This window comes from Anneissia japonica, unplaced genomic scaffold, assembly GCF_011630105.1.
Source record: "Anneissia japonica isolate Jap-2015-1 unplaced genomic scaffold, ASM1163010v1 scaffold7370_len818893_cov191, whole genome shotgun sequence".
NCBI classification, from domain to species: domain Eukaryota; kingdom Metazoa; phylum Echinodermata; class Crinoidea; order Comatulida; family Comatulidae; genus Anneissia; species Anneissia japonica.
In genome coordinates, this window is record NW_022687459.1 from 727079 (window position 1) to 746301 (window position 19223).

General features: G+C 34.2%; 2 protein-coding genes across 6 annotated transcripts; one reads left to right on the plus strand and one right to left on the minus strand.

Annotated features, from left to right (window-relative positions):
• Positions 1-1053: 1053 nt before the first annotated feature.
• Positions 1054-5903, minus strand: LOC117119024 (gastrin-releasing peptide receptor-like). 2 transcript variants are annotated; one of them, XM_033263821.1, is made up of 2 exons: positions 5828-5903; positions 1054-3293 (listed from the first exon to the last, which is right to left on the minus strand). In XM_033263821.1, the coding sequence occupies exon 2, from the start codon at positions 3230-3232 to the stop codon at positions 2195-2197; it is 1038 nt and encodes a 345-aa protein (XP_033119712.1). In that variant the 5' UTR covers positions 3233-3293; positions 5828-5903; the 3' UTR covers positions 1054-2194. The 2 variants fall into 2 exon arrangements, with proteins under 2 accessions (XP_033119712.1, XP_033119722.1); XM_033263831.1 differs by having other exon boundaries at positions 5868-5888.
• A 3467-nt stretch (positions 5904-9370) lies between these two features.
• On the plus strand, positions 9371-18922 carry LOC117119004 (intraflagellar transport protein 57 homolog). 4 transcript variants are annotated; one of them, XM_033263807.1, is made up of 10 exons: positions 9371-9389; positions 10152-10411; positions 11085-11193; positions 11611-11783; positions 12616-12709; positions 13033-13113; positions 15146-15340; positions 16399-16530; positions 16753-16882; positions 18372-18922. In XM_033263807.1, the coding sequence occupies exons 2-10, from the start codon at positions 10275-10277 to the stop codon at positions 18554-18556; spliced, it is 1236 nt and encodes a 411-aa protein (XP_033119698.1). In that variant the 5' UTR covers positions 9371-9389; positions 10152-10274; the 3' UTR covers positions 18557-18922. The 4 variants fall into 4 exon arrangements, with proteins under 4 accessions (XP_033119698.1, XP_033119680.1, XP_033119689.1 ...); XM_033263789.1 differs by lacking the exon at positions 9371-9389 and adding an exon at positions 9545-9612; XM_033263798.1 differs by lacking the exon at positions 9371-9389 and adding an exon at positions 9553-9652.
• Positions 18923-19223: the final 301 nt, after the last annotated feature.

The window sequence follows — 19223 nt, forward strand, 5'->3', positions numbered from 1 at the left end:
TTAGCAGTGTAATCTATTTGTTCTCATTTTTAAGGTGACTAAAGTTTGCTGCTTTTAATTTTTAATAATTGGTCACTGATATGTCTGTTGGACTATAAAACTTAATGGCGTATAAGGAAGGCCTTAAGGGCGCACCCCCTCCCCACCAACGTACGATAGTCATTTGTCCCTAAGACACATTCATCATATTTAATTGTGCTTAAAGTAATTATTCATTACTTCAAAAACAAAATCATTTTTTTCTGGGTTGAATACTAATTCTGTATTCTACAGGGTGAACCGTCAGTGGTTGGGTATACATTAGTAATGGAAGTGTGGAATAGGACATGCACTTAATTCTTTTGTACAGACAACATTGCATAACAAAATGACATTCATTTTTACATAATTGCTGTTTCATATGTTACAAAACCGTTTATCTCTAGTAACTTTCTCCCATCTCCGCTTTTCAATTTCTAATTCAAGAACCTGTAAATGTAGCTTATTTTAATGATTGTCTATATTGATCTCGATAAACTTAAGGTAATGTATTTAAAAAATAGAGAAAAACGTTAACGTAGAATGTGATTTCATTAGCTTTTAGTTTTTTAATGACATATAATTGCAACTTAGACTTAACTGAAATGTTATTTTTATTGTCAACAAATTGTTGAAGGCAACTATAACCAAATTCGTTACAACAAAAACAATGATAGGCTTAATAAATACAGCAATTTTCAAAGACATTTGCCCGTCGTAAACGGCATCATGATGTCCAACCATTGTCAGATCCTTCCTCCTTATCATCATCCCCACCGTTATCATCACCAATGTTTTCTTTTGTATATTCCATATATGAATATCAATAAAGAATGATTGAATAATATATAGTAGTCACTGGCAAAGTCGTCAGTCGTCACCATCATCAGCATCCATCATCATCATTGTACACTTTTTTTTTATTTATTTTTTTTTTATAATAAAACACTTTTTTTTAATAATAAGAACACATTTTATAAGAACAATGAGGCTGAAATTGCTTAAAAATTAAGAACAAAATAAGAACAAATTGAGGCTCAGGTAAAATGTTAAATGAAATTTTTATTCAAAAAAACCAAAAATTATAGGCCTAGCCTATTTATGCCTTAAGTTCAGTGTGATTATTATAATACTCTCATAATACAGTACAGTAGATGTACCTCCTGTCAGTTGGAGCCATTTTTAGCAGAGCCTTTTTTCTCAGGCCATTTTTTACCAGGGCGACTTATATACTGTAATACTTTGAAGTTTGAAAAGTGTGTAAAATAAGAACATTTTGAGCTTGAAATAGGCCAAAAAATAAGAACACTGAGCCTGGGCAAAAATTTATTGGTTCTTATAAAAAAAAAAGTGTAGTAGGAGGCTGTGATATCGTAGACGAAGTCGTAGGTCATCATAACAATTTTTATTTGATTTCTTCGACCTCACACCTTCATCGTTGTCATGATCATCATCTTATCATCATCGACCGGGGCAGAGGTATCCTCGTAATTGGTGTTGTCATCATCATCGTCGTCGTCATCATCATCGTCGTTGACGTTGACGTCGTTCGTTATCGTAATCGGCGTCGTCGTCGTGGTCATAATCGGCGGGCGTCGTCGTCATTATCAACTGGTGGTAATGTTATGGAATATTTCTGCATGACAGTTTATTACAATTCTGCCTAAATGCATGTTAACAAGGTTTGTATAATTTTAGCATCCCACCAGTAGCCAAACGTAATAAAAGTCTGTAAAGGCCTACCAAATTAATACACCATTGGACCTTCTGTCAGAGGTGGTTCCATATATTTACCGACATGGAGTCCGAACCTATTAGCTTGTAAGGGGTCGTTTAGGATGGCTCACTGTGCTTTTAGACAACACAGCTGTTGGGATTGGCGGTCACAAAAAAAATCAATATTTTACTCGATCCGACGACACTTCTGCGATGCCTCACGACACAGAGTCCATGTATGTCCAAAGGTGTAAGGAAATGTCTACTTGACCCCGCGGTTGGCGCCACCATTGCTTTGCTGATCTCTTGATACTGCAGTCCTAATTTTTTATCGAGGAACATTCGTTCTGATCAGGCGATTCGAGACATGAAGTAAGCAACCCGTCCATTATTTGAATCTTCCGCATCTGGCCTATGACTTGTTTCACAATGCACATAATACAACCACCCCACCCAACTTCTAGGCATCACCGTCAGTGTCATTAGGCGTTGTTTTCTCCCCTAGTTGCGACAACTCATGTCCCTCTTTGATTCGAATAAAATGTCTGGATCTAATTGAAGATAAACTAGTTTGTATGCTGGTGAACCTGGAGCTGCTTCTGGTTTTCCAGGAAACCAATTTCACGAAGCCTTCTCTGTACGATTTACTCATTAAATAAAGTATTATAGGATTTGTACAGGCGTTGATGAAGATCAAGGTAGAGCGCCACTCTTTTAGGTGAATACTTTCCAAAAAAAAGTACAATTCAACATTTACAAATTTGTAGTGTTTGTAGATGCTGTAAAACGTCGCGGGAGCCCAACACACAGCGAACAGTACTACAATAGCTAAGACAAGTATTCCAAGTTTTTGTCGTTCCTTCTGAACGCGTCTACTGCTGTTGGACGACCTCTTAGCAAATGCTGTACTTCTGAATATACGGTGCGCCATAAGAACATACGAAACGCCTATCACTGAGAGAGGCAATACGTAAAAGAGAGCGGCGCGGACGCAGTCGTAAATCCTACCCGGTCGCGTGTATTCAGGCACGTAGTGACAGTAACTATTATTAATTGCCTTGTCGGCATTGCCAAGGAAAAATATCGGAGTTGCAACAACTAGAGAAATAATCCAGATCAGAACAATTACGGTTCCGTATATCTTGCCAGGGCGCAGACGTAGAATAGCAAATGGATGTACGATTGCTAGGAAGCGATCCATACTCAGCGACATTAAAGTTAAAACTGCTACTCCTTGGCTTATTACAATTGAAGCGTTCGTGCTAAGACAGACTATTTTGTCAAAATTATTAAGTACTTCATAATCTATGAGAACAGAAAGCAAACCAGATGTTACAAGTAGGAATAAGTCTCCTAAAGCAATATTTGCGAGTAAATAGTTCCTTGGGCTACTGTTAACCTTACCAGATATGATTATCAATAAAACAGATCCGTTACACGCTATTCCAATGGCGATGATAACTATGTTAATTGTGTTTAAAACCGATAAAACATCCATGTTTGTCAAGTGTTTCGAGCGAAGTTTCCAAAGTCACAAATTTAAAATATCACGACAGATTCTATGAAAAGAAGGAAAAAATAGGCTTAGGATCAATACTATTATAATTATTATTAGGCCTATATATTATTATCATCATTATCAAAATGTCTTAATCGTCATCGTCATTATTATTATTATTATTATTATTATTATTACTGTATTACTATTATTTTCATTATAATTATTATTTATTATTATCATTTTAGCATTATTATTTTCACTTATATTATTAATGTTATTATCTTTATTATTATTATTATTATTATTATTATTATTATTATTATATTATTATAAAAGGTTTAAGCAATAGGCCTATATGATATAAAAGCCAAAATATACACTGTTCGCAGTTAATTAGCCATGTTCTTTAAAATTCGCCATGGTAACATAGGTAATAGCCTAAAACTACTTTGAAAACGAGCTAAAGAAGGTGTGCTGATAGAAGACTTGTAGGCATACACCAATAAACTGTTGATTTATTGAGAAAAAAAACATGACGATTGAAAAAGATAGCTTCTGCTTCTATTGTTGTCCACTTTAATGACTGTGTATTTCAAAATTATACCTGCCCTATCCGACTCGATCCATATGTCCACCCCAACCCTGCCTTTGCAGTCCAGGACCTGCATGCCATAATTCCGAATCTCGGTCCATTAGGAAGAGCACATTATTCATTGGAAACATCAAAGTTTGAGTTCGGCCCTCGGTGTTAAATCAAAAATTAACTTTTTCCCTCCGACCGATTTTTATGCCAACCCCTAGTGTATATCAACTGTGATGCCGCTGTAACAAAACTATATATAGGTCTAGGCCTATTCCAGAGGGGAATCAGACTTATAAAAATGAGTGAATCTAGGTCTCGCGATCTCCTGATCATTATATCGAACCACACTGTATTGTTAGCGAGAGCGCGTGCTTACGGAAATACGTACCTTCTTTCATTGTCAAATGCATTGGCCTACTTAGGTATGTCATTGCATGTGGTCACATATACGGACGGTATTGGGCTCAGTTGAGCGTAAAGGACGGTAACAAATGTGTGTATGGAGGGTAGACCTATGGCTTGTGATAAAGAGAGTGTATGGACACGTGTACGTCTGAACGGTGCTTCAAACGTACATAATGGGGCTTGGGCATGTGTGAGTGCGTATAGACCAGTTTGGCTTTTTAGTCAAATGCGCATAATTGAGGATACATCTACATACTAACATAAACGCTGCAGTCGCATAAAAAATGAATAATGCACCAGACACTATTTCAATATTATACTCTATTAAACAACCAAATTATAAATCTCGTCAAAGTGAACCACCCAACCAAAACATTTCTATAACGTTTTTTTTTTTGTTTTTTTTTGTTATTTTTTTTTTTTTTTAAAGAAGTAGGATTAATTTCTTATTAGTTTCGTAAATACGTAAGCACATTATAATCGATTCGGATGTCCCTCATGATCTTGCGTTCACAATCACCAAAACGATCAGGCATAAGCCTGGTCATAAATTTTATTTTTATTTTGTTAGGTCTAAGCTTAATGTTGTATAGATAGGCCTAATTTTGGTCCGATCTACACATTGAAATACAATACGTCACTACGTAAATGTGCCAACAATTTACAACGGCAGGGGAAATTCAAGGCCATCTATTTGTAATTTAATCAAGATATCTCACTATTATATAGGCCTACATAAATCATATAATATAGAGGCCTATAATAGGCATAGGGATATATAAGGTTACGAGTATATAATATAATATAATATATATAAACGTAGTAGTAGAAGAATTGGATTTTTTTTTCATTCTCAAAAAATCAAATTCTACTATTACGTTTATAATTATTTATTAAACAAGCCACATAATGTAATTAATAATTAATTATAAACGTAATAGAAAAATTGGATTTCTTGAGAATGAAATAAAGAATCCAATTCTTCTACTATTACGAATATATATATCTGTCTCTTATACACATCTAGATGTGTATAAGAGACAGATCACCTTCTATCAAGACACCTATGAAAGAAATTATTGATTAAACTATTAAATACAGAAAGACAATAAATAAAATAAAAACAGTGTACAAAGGCTAACTTTAAGATAAATAAAAGTAATAGTACCCCAAATAGTAATATCTATATAGGCCTATATATTATATATGTACATATAAAACATTGTGCTCTTTGAAGTTAAGTTGGTATTATATACCACAAGTTGCTGTCGCCAGATATACTAATACATTATAATGTATCCATGCATGCAATGTTGACGTGTTTCATGGGCAAGACGCAATCACGTAAATGTAAGTGTATGATTGTTTGTATTCGTCTTGTGTTTTTATTGTTTTCTTTATAGGCCAATTTGCAATTTATCTATTAAAGGATTGCGTAAAAATTTAAGCTAAAAAAGTAACTGAAGGGCTTTTATGCTTAAGTACTAACTGAAAAGAAGATATTTTTCTTGCTCGGCTCAATCAGAATACTGTAGCTTATTGACCGTAAGCGACCTAAAGGAAAAGATAAAATCAGAAAACAAAAGTAAAGCTCCGACACTTACCTGAACTATAATCTTGTGATATGTTCGAGACGGCACTTACCTTAACTTTCTAATCTTGTGATTTGGTCCAGCCTTAACACTCAGCGATTAATAATCGATCTAGAAGCAACGGCTTCGTCTTTTAAATGCTCGATGTTAGCCCTGGATGTTGATTGGATAAACTTTATTGGTGGCGGGCTGCATTGAATATCAAAGAGGAATAGTAATCTTATATACTACCGAACTGACACAAGGCAAAACAATTTGCGTTTTGCTCAATTACGTTGTCGACCAAAATGTGCTAATTTGTATTAGCTTTCCTATTGAAAATCATACCTATCAACAAACCAAATTTAATTTAATTTAAATCAAGAGAAGTTTGCAGCGTCGGTATCGCGAACCCATGACCTAGAGGTTGAAAGTCCTTATAACTGTCCCACGGCATCCAACAAAGAAAAAAAAAATTAATAGATAAAATAAATCCTATCTGCATTTATTTGTTTTGATCTAGTTCTAGAGTATAGTAGTGCAAGATCTGATTGGAATAATTAAGCAATATCTAAATTTATACCAGCATTTCTTCCAATGAGACGACGAAACCATTAGCAAAAAATGAAAAAAACATAATACTCGGTATTGCTTGCGATGTTGTTCCACTGTTTTGTCACCCCATTCTACACCTGTCAATAATAATTGAATATGGTGACAAATGCTGCGAAGATGAATTATTTAAAAAAAAGGCCTCGAATGTTTAAATATTATTTCTGCTTTACGTCACGCCTTTAGGGGATGATTTTCTCGTCTGTCTTCAATTGGACGGTTAATTAAGTTCCTTGAATTCCAATCTCGTGGGGTCCTATGTTTAATGAGTGAAAAATATCGGAAGAATTTTAGTCACGGGTATTTAAAAAAAAACTTAATGGCAAAATTAATTTGCCATTAAAGCCTCATTTCATCAAGTTTTGTCCTTAATAGATGTAGTAGACAGATGATGAGGCGATGTGATCTGCCTACTGGAGCAGGTTATAATATATTAGCTCAGGGTGTGGTTGAACTAAATATTCTTACACCTTAAGGTCTTACATGATTATGAGGCTTGTTGGCGTAATTATGTTGGTGAAATCATGAATATGCTAATTAACTCTTTGTCTATTGAGGTTTTGTTGAGAATTCAATCCCGATCAAAGCTCATCTTCAAACTTTTTAGTGCATGCGTATTATAATAATAATAATAATAATAATAATAATAATAATAATAATAATAATAATAATAATAATAATAATTAGTATTATTATTATTGTTGTTGTTGTTACAAATGCCCTCGAGGGCTATATACAATTCAAATTACAAACCTATTGTTTTCAATCTCTACTCGCATTAGCATGTTCCACAAACTCTTAGTGGAGTAGCGTGACGTTCGCAGATGACTCAAGAGAAAAGTCTTCCTTCCTAGATCCGAGTTCTGGTGAATACTAAACTGTTTTTTTTTCTGTCTTGGCCAGATTCCTGTTCCATTACGTTTCATTGTAAAATAATTATTTATGCAATCTGGTTTGCCATTTCTTCGTTTTCTCCATGCATATGCCTATTAACATCCTATAATAATTATATGGTAATGAATCTAAAAAATACGTTAGATGCGACAGTACAACTGTCAGCAGGCTAGATTTATACAGAGGTAACACGAATTCAATGCCTTATGAATAATGATAAACAACAGTAACAACAGCAAACTTGGGTTTAAGGCAAAGTTTTAGATTGTTTCCTAAAAAGCTTTATTTTTTATCGAAGAGCTGGATCCGTCAAATTTCACGAACAAGAAAAGCCGGGCACTCATTGCGCCTGACTGTTGTCGGACGACGCTATTCTAAAGGCACCCTCACACATGATTAAAGTCTTCGGGAAAGCGTGAGGAGTACGTGAAGGGTGTGGGGGTGCGTGCCATGTCGTAGAGAGAATTTTAAAATGTTCAAAAATTTGGCACGCATCATGTTCGTGCTATATGCGTGAACCATGCGTGAATACTGCGCGAAATCGGCGCAAACACTGCCGACAGTGCATGTCAATGCGTGCCACGCTTTCATAGGATCCTAATTCATTCATTGACATTGCATCATGAAACAATATTGAGAACATAATATATTATAAACTATTGTTTTAGTTACATTTCTGCTGATTTCATATTATAAAGGAATTGTATTTACATTGCAAATTATTGCTATAAATTAGTTCAAATTCTACTGTAACTAATTATGTCAATAAAATAAAATTATAAAGAATTATAAGTCATCGTTATATGAAAACATGTCAAAAACCCCTATTAAGGGGACAATTTCACGTTTTTGGTTAGTGTCCCCGAAATAGGGGTACCCCTATTCAGGGGACACCCCTATTAAGGGGACACTTTTTTTGGTCCCGAAGGTGTTTCCATTAATAGGGGTTCTACTGTATTGAAATAGAGAATTTCTAATTAAGCTCTGGTCATACAATCAAACGTTTGTATAAATCTAATGGTAAATTAAATGGTGGATTGGTAAAATATTGAAATTGTCTGGACAATATTTATGCGTATTACATAAATTATTTCAAAAAGAACAATGAACACATCAAAGTAAAATGACAATAATGCCATCTGTTTTAGTTTCATTCAGGATGACGCCAGTAAAATCCCGTTATATAGGCCTAACTGAAGATATTACAGTAATAATACTGTAATATGATGATGATGATAATAATTTACTAATTCAGGATTATTCAATATTGACCACTTTGCTAAGAGTCCAGGAGACGAAAATATTAATGTTGGAGACTTTCTGTTATCTGCGATAATTTGCCAGAAGTAACCATCGCAAATTTGTCACATAAGCAAACCAAAGAAACCAAAGTAATAATTAATAATAATAATATTAATTTAATATTGTATTAATAAATAAATTATTAATAATAATTATTATTATATAACAGTGCTCAAATAGGAATATGACGTCATAATCTTATCAAGCATAGCTCATCAAAGAAAAGTCCTGGAACTTTTCGTTGATAAGCTATGCTTGATACGATTATTACAACCTGCTCGACAAACCACTGCTATTATTATTTATCTTTTTGTTTACATTGTGTTTACTTGTACTTTGAGATGGTCTTTGAGAGATATAATTGAAGGAAGAATAGAAAAGTAACCTCGAGGAAGAAAGAGCGTAATGTTGTTGGATGACCTGAAGGAAACAAATGAAAGCTGCGCCATCATGAAACAGGAAATCATGATAGAGGAAATTGGAGAAAACTACTGTGAACTTGACAGTAGGCAGAAAACATAATGATCATGATCATGATGATGATGATAGGCCTATATGATATATTCAAAGAAATATAGCAGTGGGATTCTATTCGAACCTGCAGCCTCTCGCTATCAAGTCGAGTGTCATACTAGATCACACAGACACTTATGGGTAGGCGCACGACCATTGGCACATGTTGACGCGTTCGTAACATCATAAAGACGCAAGTAAACGTTCAACAAAAATTGTTTGGATGGTTGACAGGACACTATTTGTTGGGCAACGTTCATATAAATTGTCTGCTGTAAATACACGAATTTATTCATATATTATATAAGTGTGTTTAAAAAAACATAGCTAAGGAAAAATTGTGCAGGATAATTTAAAAAAATAATGTTTGTTGAATTGATATTTAAAATTAAACGATAATATAGTTATTTTACCATTAGACTATTCATACGAAAATCACGTATATCTATCCTCTTCGTAACCATTCACATACCAAAGTAAAAACATACGATAGAGTGGTAGGAATAATAATTGCTTTGTGAACAGTGCATATTATTTGTGATTATATTTCATTTATCATTGTATAAGGTGCTTTGAAAGCCATATTCATATATGATCATGTAATTGAGTTAATTAATTAAGGAGTGTAGAATTATATAGGCCTAGCTAGGCCCACCAGGGCCTAGCTAGACCCTAGGCCCTAGCTAGTTAGGTAGTCTAGCTAGTAGGCTAGTAGACCTAGGCCTAGGCCTTGGCTGGGCTAGCCTAGCACGCCCACAAAGGGCAAGCTAGGCACTATTTTAGCCTTAGCCCTACGCCTAGGGTTTAGGCATGAAGCCGGACCTTAAATATGCCTATGACTACAATTGACAAGTGCATTAGTAGGGTATAAGGCCTAGTTAGTAGTACTACCACTCTAGAGTATGTCTAAGCCTAGGACTAGGCCCTAGGTAGGATTTATCTATAAAAAAAAAGTACCTGTGTGTGCTAAAAATGTAGAAAAGCTGCTCAAGATTTTGAGGCTGGATTTTTTTTCCTTCAAATTATTTAATTACAGTAATTGAAAATCGGTATACACAATCATTGTAAAGGCTTGCTGCTGTACCATAATTGTAGATCATCCTGTCTACAATTTGATTTCAAGATTAATTCAATAGTTTGAGGCCTGATAAAGTACAGAATGGCGGAGGAAGTTGAAGTAGGACCAGGACAGATACACAACCAGTTTGTAGTAATGGAAGATTTGCTGGACAAACTGAAGCTTCTTAATTATGAGGATGGATTTTTAAGGGATCTTGGATTTAAGCCGTTGTCAAGGTACTCATTAAATGCACTAGGTTTTTACTGTTCATTTTTTACTTTTGTTGAATTTAGTTTAATTAACATTATTTATTAAGTGAAATTATTAATTGATTTTTTATTATCGACCCTTAGATAGTATAAATTCAAATTTGATTGACATATATTTTTCAGTTATTGTTCAAGAAATTCTTTAATAATCAAAAGTAATTTCATTTTGTTACAAACTTCAAACCAAACTTTTGTTTGGTGATGAAGTTTTCCATGCTGCTGCATGCAATATTTTGGACTGACCATCCGCAAGAAATACATCTCATAAACTTCTTACAATGTTAAAATAATAATAATAATAATAATAAGGTAAGAACTTATATAGCGCCATTTAAAAAACCGAAGTAATTATCAGTGGCTCTTCATGTTATTGTTGGAATAAGTGCGTTTTGAGTGATTTTTTAAATAAAGAAATTGATGTTGATTTTTTAATGTGAAGTGGTAGTGCGTTCCAGAGTGTGGCTGCAGCAAATGAAAATGATCTGTGTCCGAAGGTCTTAGTGTTGGTGCGAGGGACAGAAATTAAATTGAGATCAGATGAACGTAGGGAACGGCCAGGCACATATTTGGGAAGAAGTTGATTAATGCAATGCTTCAGTTATTATTATTATTATTATTATTATTTCAATTGTTTCAATAGGCATTACTTTGCCATACCAACTAATCCTGGAGAACAGTTTTTCATCTTCACATCACTGAGTGCTTGGCTAATCAATTTAAGTGGTAGGCAAATGGAACAACCTCAAGAGGTAAAAATGTCTGCATTTAAAACATATTTAATGATTCAAAAGTTATTTAAAATTATGATTGTTATCATACAAGGGATGTGAGTGTCCTGTTGGGGATGTTGTATGTGCTGTTAAATACTGGGGAAATGTGCTGATATCCCTAACTACCTTAGTGTAATTTTTTTGCCTCAGCAAGTTTTCAGTAGAGCTTTTTTAGGGCAACATATCTTACATTAATGAACCTATACTAACTTGTTATCAGGTCCAATGAATTTATTTAATACTTGGTAACATATCCCCTTTCATATTTAGCTGACAAAAGAGGAGTTGTAGAGTTATATCTGAGTTGATAATTTCACATGATACTTTGCTATAAATAGTAGGTGGGCATATACAGTACCTGAATCAGTGCGTAATTAAAACTACATTTTTTTTCAGTATGATGATCCTAATGCAACAATTTCTAGTATACTTGATGAACTGAGGCAGATTGGTGCCACTGTGGACTTCCCACCATCAAAGCTCAAGCAGGGTTGTGGAGAACATTGCATATACGTGTTGGACAAACTGAGTGACACAGCCTTAAAAAATACAAATTTCAAATGGTCTAGGTATGATACAAGTTTACACAAGTACAGAAATATACTGAAATGGAGAAAGGGTCGAAATGTGGGTCACAGAAAGTGGGACTGAATCCATGTTATTAAAGAAAATTAAGATTTATATCAAACTGGAGGAATATTCCATCCCCCTCCCCGCCTTGCTCATGTGCCTTACCCCTTTTTTCTTTGTCCATAACTGGTTTTTGGATTGTAACAATTTTAATTACCGGACATAATATTCAAGATTCAATTCTATATTACATAAAAATAAAAGTCATCAATTTGTTAATTTAAATTGAAATTTAGATATGTGTCCCCAGTCCCCCTCTCCTGTTTATGTGCCCACCTCATTCTCTTGATCTGTTAAACTGGCCTTTTGATTAATATTGAAGTGGCTGAACAGAAAGCAATCATTATTATTATTTTTATTATTAATATTGTTAAATTATTATTATTATTATTATTATTATTATTATTATTATTCATCACTATTATCATTGTAGGCTATGTTCTCACACGGCAGCTAACGGTTAGCAGGATCCGGATCCTGCTAACCGTGCGTCCATGCGAGAAAATCCCGATCTGGATACCAACAATATGATGATCGAATCACTGGCCAATAATAAACTGGAAATTGTAAATGCGTACGTGTGATTGGTTGATGATAGAAACGCCCTCAACTTGCTAACCGATAGCGCTTGCTAACTGTTAGAATATCCGGATACCGCTAACGGTTAGCGCTAACCGATTGGGCGTTCTCACGCAGGTGCTAACGGTTAGCTCCCGATCCAGATACTAGGGCTCTCGTGAGAACCAGGCTAATATGTTATTACTTTATTAGACCAATGTATCCACAAGAAGAGACAGAAGAGGAAGAGTGTCAGATGGAGGATGAAACAGAGCTGACATTAGACAAGCTTGAAGGGGACTTCATTGTGAGTATATTATCATACCAGTGGTGTATCTATGGGTATCTAGTTATCACCCTCCCCCCCCCCCCATTAAAAATCTCCGAAGCAAAAGAAAGTAGTCAAAAATCACCTCAAATCACCCTATTTTGTGAACTAGCTCCCCCTCACTTAATCATCGAGCCCCCCCACTCCATCTTCCACGCCCCCCCACCCATTTTACGACTTCTAGATATGCCACAGTAACGTATTATGAACTGCCAATCTATAGACCAACTCAAAACCTAAGAAATACTTTTTTTTTCCACAGTAGCTTTGCCATTTCAATGTATTTATGGTTTTGTTCTTAGGATGAGCAGGAGGAAGATGATATCGAGGAAGATGGCAGTTTCTTGGATCTTGCTGGTCTTCAAAATCTACAAGCAAAGACAGTATGTGATTAGTAATTATTGTTTATTTCTACATTTGAAATCACAGTCTTTTTACTTCCTTTGTGTATTCTAGGGTTCGATGTTAAATATAAGACAATGATGAAGACACAAGTGAATCAATTTACCTGTTATCTAAATGTGTTTACTTCACATGTACATGTATATCTTTCTTTCTTTCTTTCTTTATTTGCCTTTTTCACATAGAATACAGTTTTACAAGTATGTAAAAAAAAAAACAACATTTGCCTTTTTCACATAGAATACAGTTTTATAAGTATGTCAACAAAAAAAACATGATAATTGGAGTTGAATAGCTTGGTGGTTAAGATGCTTGCCTTCCAATCCCAGGGTCCTGTGTTCAATTCCTGCCAGTTGCAGGATTTTTTCTCATGACATAAACAACTCCACTCCCTAAACTTCATATTGAAATTTAGTTTGTGTAAAGCATTGTGTGTGTATGTTTGTCTTGTGTAAGGGATTGTCACCTATAAGTAGGACAGTGATATATTCGCTACTGGCAATCCTTGGCACATGTGTTGTGTGCCTAAAGAAAGAATAATAATAATAATAATAATAGGCAAATTAGGAAACCAGAAAATAGCATAAAGCTAATCCAGTCTGGTTTCCTTACATAGATACATAGTGATAATTCATAAAATAAAAATAAAGCCTTATACTGAAATGTTTACATTTTTATATGGCAGAAATACGTACATTGTACAAAATTGCAGTATTTTATTTATGTGCCTGATAAATAATATTCTCTCACTGATTTTATGAACTGATAGTTTGAGTTGATATATTTTAAATGATAAGGTAAGTTATTCCAGAGTTTTGCACCAGTAAATGACATTGCAAATTGGCCAGTGACTGTGTTCATTTTCTTTATGTACAAATTATTTGCATACTTAAACCTGACAATGAGATAAGGTTTCAAAATAATCATTTAAACTATGTGGAGGATAACGATGATATAAATCAAATACAAATAAGTTTACTTTAAATTTATGGAGTGTATAAATGTCTAAAAGGCCTACAGTAGTTGAGCAAATAAGGGAGATAATGGTTCCCTAAACCCAGAAAATGTTATGCAACACATACACATCTTCTGGGAAATTGAAATAGGGTATAAATTTGTAAAAAATGTATTACCCCAGACTTCTAGACCATATGTTAAATTGGGTTGTATAAATGCTTTATATAATGAAATTAAGATATAATGTGGTACAAAGCTTCTTAGTTTAAATAATATTCCTGATTTCTTTTGAATAATTTGATTAACTTCATTAATATGTGCCTTCCATGTTAAGTGCTTATCTATGGTAATTCCAACAAAAGAAACTTCATCTGCTTCACTTATATTATAACCTTTGACACTTAAACAACCATGCAGAGAAATATGCTTACCCTTTCCATGAAAAATAGTAAAATTAGTTTTATTTATGGTTACCTTGTTTGCATCACACCAATCGAAAACTTTCTTAAATTGATAATTAATTAAAGACAGATTTATAGTGCTTACTTCTTCTGGAAAATTATGAAATAAATTTGAAAAGCAAATAATCGGAAATCAAAATATTTAGATGAATTCAGTAAATCATTAATGTAAATTAAGAACAATGTTGGTTATATCAGGGTATGGATATTGGTACATATTTATGCTGTTTCCAAGTATTAGTGTGAGCAGTAAAGACTTTGTTGGTCATTTAGCTGAAGTACTGATGAATAAATATACCACACTTTCCTGGCGTCATTTATTTCTAATGCTGATGTGGCCATTGTCATTTTCTATGAATAATCAGTCTGTGCTTGGTGATTTAAATTTAATGTATGAATGAATTGGTGAATGAATGAATGAATGAATGAAATTAACATTTGTACAGTGTAAACATCCTAAATTTGGTTTTACTACCAAATTGAATTTCATGGTAGACAGAAAAATTGTTTTTATTGATAATCTATTATGTAGTTTATTATACAACATATCTACTGTTGTGTTAAGTTCGATGTTATTTATGATTTTTTATAACAGGCAATGAAGGAGAGTTCAAAGCCTGATAATATCATGGAATCGACGACAAACGTAAATGACTGGAAATTGGAGGTTGAGCGGGTGATGCCTTCCTTAAAGGTTCACATCCGTACAGACAACAAGGACTGGAGAACACATGTGGATCAGATGCACCAGCATCGGGATGGCATTGACACAGCGTTGTCACAGACACAGGTGAAGTTATGGCAGCAGCGTTCAAATTTACCTTGTTGAAAGGATGGTGTACGGCAGAAGCATGCAGAATTCTAATTGTTCTTTCCATTAACTTTTCCTAGACCAATTTTTTAAAATGTTATTTTATTGATAATAATAATAGTGTAATCTTAAGAGCATAATACAAGAAAGCTGCCTCTATCAGGTTACATAAAATAAAAAAGAAATATAACCATGAAAAAACGGCATAAAAAGCAGAAGATTCACATTCAATAGTGAGTTATTGACCTCTATGGGGTCAATAACCATATCCAACATGCTCTAGGAAAAATGACATGATGCACTACTATGATCATGTCCGATTAGTACACGTCCCATGTAATATTCATGTTGATGTTGAATGCTGAAGGTGATCATTAAAATTGTAAGCAGTTAGCATCCTTACCTAATGAAAATTAAGTTAACTTTTAGCAGAAGTATTGAATTTGCCTGTGTATCAGTTGTATCATTAGGAATGAATACCTTGAAAAGTCTGAGTAAGGTTAACATGTAGCACCCATCCTAAACATTTTGTCTCGTGCGAATCAGATATGTCTAGTGGTCGAAACAGAGTGGCCCAGGGAGGGACTTTCACAAATGCAAAGTCTAGACCACCTCAGCCCCACCATGGTTGGGGCTGAGGTAACAAAATATATTATGGCATCTCTAGATGGCTGGAAATATCACACTCAGACCTAAACTTGATTATAATTTTCCTTTTTTTCTCAATATTTTTTTATAAATTTGAAAAATTTAGGGGGAAGGGGAGCTGGGCCAGCTTTTCCCCCCACCCCCTTCAATCCGCCAGTAATGTCTATAATGATGTTAAAGTTTTAGTTGTGAAAAAAATTTAATAGACATACAGTAGAACCAAGGATACATTTTAAGACAATCACTCAAGTACAGAGCTACATACCTGCAACTCCAATTTAACTTCATATATTATCTATTAGTTTTTATTTTTGGTAAATGTATACAAATAAACCGATAATGATGACAATCTTGTAATCCATTGATAACATTTGCTATTGTTATTATAGGGACATTTGGGTAAACTGCATGACGAAATCACAAAAACTCTAGAAAAAATTGGCAGTCGTGAGAAATACATCAATAACCAGCTGGAGAATCTTCTGCAAGAGTTCCGTACAATGCAAGACAGCTTGGCAGAGGTAATAGTGGTCAGTGGTAAAACTACTGTAATGACATATATTGCTTGTGCACTGCAACATGAAGACCCTTTGGCATCTAGTTCAATTCAATTCAATTCCATTGCTCTTCTCTTTTTCAGCAAATAGTAAAAAAAAAAAAGGTTTTAGGAAATTGTTTGTAGGATGGAAACCTTGTGATAATTAGAACATTTTTTTAATGACTTTTTAAAATGTTTTTTTTAGGCAAAAGAGCAGTACAGACAGGCTAGCGGGGGTGTGACAGACCGTACAAAGGTCCTGGCTGAAATATCGGAGGAATTGGACAAAATTAAGATGGAGATGGAAGAAAAAGGCTCTAGCATGACAGATGGATGTAAGTTCTTTTTAAAGTCAGGCTCTGGAAGAAAAAAATTTTTTGATATGTTGTAGAATTGATTTTTTCAAGACAGAAAAAAGTTGTTTGACGAAAAACAGGGGAACGGTGAATGAGATACAAATTTTTTAATATTTAAAAACTGGGGGAATAAGGTGTAAAAATGGGCAGTTACGCCCCTTTTCCCCCCAGTTTTTAAATATTAAAAAATCTGTATCTCATTCACCGTTCCCCAGTTTTTCGTCAAACAACTTTTTTCTGTCTTAGAAAAATCAGTTCTACAACATATCAAAAAATGTTTTTCCTCCGGAGCCTGACTTTAACAGCATGTGTAACACTGCCTTTGATACCCAAGCCACACGATAAGCTTAACTCAGGAGATAATCATGCCCAGGAAGAATAATAACCCAGCTGTTTCCTTGAGCAAAAATTTTAATCTTCCCAAGCATCAGTTTTTCTGATTTTGAATGCAGGTTATTGTGCTTTTAAATGGTCCCTTAGTCTCTGTAGCATTAAGTGGATGAAAGTGTGATGCTCTCACTGTGTTGGTTACTCCCAGGACACAAGCTGAATGCACAGATAGAAACCTTGACCGCGAGGTTGGAAAACAAAACAATTTCCACTGTGTATTTTAATCTAAATGCAAATAAAAGCACAATTTAACCAAAGTAAAAACCATTTGTCTGGGTCAAATTTAATCCAATGCAATCGCTGCGTTAGACATTAATGTAAATGTGAGAAGCCACAATACAGATTTTGCAAATGGCAACAAATGTTTTTACATCATTTGGGTCTCCTGCCTACATGTAAAATATGGTTTACCATGTTAAAACACAAAGGAGTATTGGAAAATGAATGCTAAGCTTATTGTTTACCATATGTTAGATTATTTTCAAGGAAAATTTTCAGTTTGATATCTTTTAGTCAATTGAACCATATTTGAACACTCATTACTCTCTTTATTATTCTATTTTGTATTTTTAAATCAGTGAAAAAAACAAATTATTTATTGTTGCAGTTACTGTATTATCATATTTTTAATGTACCAAAATGAAAATCTAATTCACCTTTTATTTTTTCTTTGAATAAATGCCTCCCTAAATGAATGTAAACAAACCTAATGGAAGCAACATCATTCTCAATACATTCTATCTATATTCTAACCAAGTGCAATTACATTTCCCTAACCTGGTTGGGATCAATAAATCTTTATGATCACACAATAACACATTTTTACGTTAATTATAATGTGTACATTTACAGTGAAATTAAGGGCTGTTTATTTTGGTATAATATGTATCCATTTCACATCAAAAATAAATTATAAACGCCTCCCTTGAATAAACAAACTCCCCCTTAAAAACCCGTCTCATTAATAAACGCTGCTGGGCGTTTTTTTCAAAGAAATATAGTAACACTGTTCACCATTAATATTACTATAATAATTATTGGTAGTGTCGTAATTATTTCATTATTTTTATCCTTCCAGCACCCCTTGTGAAAGTCAAGCAAGCATTGCAGCGTCTCAAGAATGAAATCCTTCAAATGGACATCAGGATAGGCACTGTTGAACACATTGTACTCACAGGCAAACTCAAGGACAAATCAAATCTACAGAAAGACATGAACAAAACCTTAACTACCTCACAATATGATGACTATAAACAATATTAAATTTATGTAATTATCAAGACTACAAACCAATAATAATGATGTAATTTTCTATAATTAAAGGGGCAGCCACACCGATTTCAGGATTCATAACCTGCATTCAATCCAGAAATCTTTTGAGTAAAGGTGTGTCACGCCCACAGACATATGACAGGTGTTCCAACATAAGAAATTTGCGGGATAACAGTTATTATCTGGGAGATTTTAAATTTTTCGCACGAGTGCGGGATGCCATCTTGAACGTTCTAGCGACTCGCATGAAACCCCTGATATTACCTGTAACTCCCTCTTTAAGCTTTGTGTGCCGACACTAAAAAATGTGGATTTTTAATGGCTGCTTTACAGGCATTTAATAACCAGGGCTTATGTGTATGTGTAACCAGGGCTCTGTCTCTTATACACATCTCTCTAGCATGACAGATGGATGTAAGTTCTTTTTAAAGTCAGGCTCTGGAAGAAAAAAATTTTTTGATATGTTGTAGAATTGATTTTTTCAAGACAGAAAAAAGTTGTTTGACGAAAAACAGGGGAACGGTGAATGAGATACAAATTTTTTAATATTTAAAAACTGGGGGAATAAGGTGTAAAAATGGGCAGTTACGCCCCTTTTCCCCCCAGTTTTTAAATATTAAAAAACAGGCATTTAATAACCAGGGCGTATGTGTATTTT

Excerpts from the sequence above, each read along its gene's own strand:
- LOC117119024 (XM_033263821.1), bottom strand. The coding sequence starts at position 3,232 with ATGGATGTTTTATCGGTTTTAAACACAATTAACATAGTTATCATCGCC.
- LOC117119004 (XM_033263807.1), top strand. The coding sequence starts at position 10,275 with ATGGCGGAGGAAGTTGAAGTAGGACCAGGACAGATACACAACCAGTTT. Across the intron at positions 11,194-11,610 it reads AAATGGAACAACCTCAAGAG|TATGATGATCCTAATGCAAC; the intron begins GTAAAAATGTCT and ends ATTTTTTTTCAG. Across the intron at positions 11,784-12,615 it reads ACAAATTTCAAATGGTCTAG|ACCAATGTATCCACAAGAAG; the intron begins GTATGATACAAG and ends TTACTTTATTAG.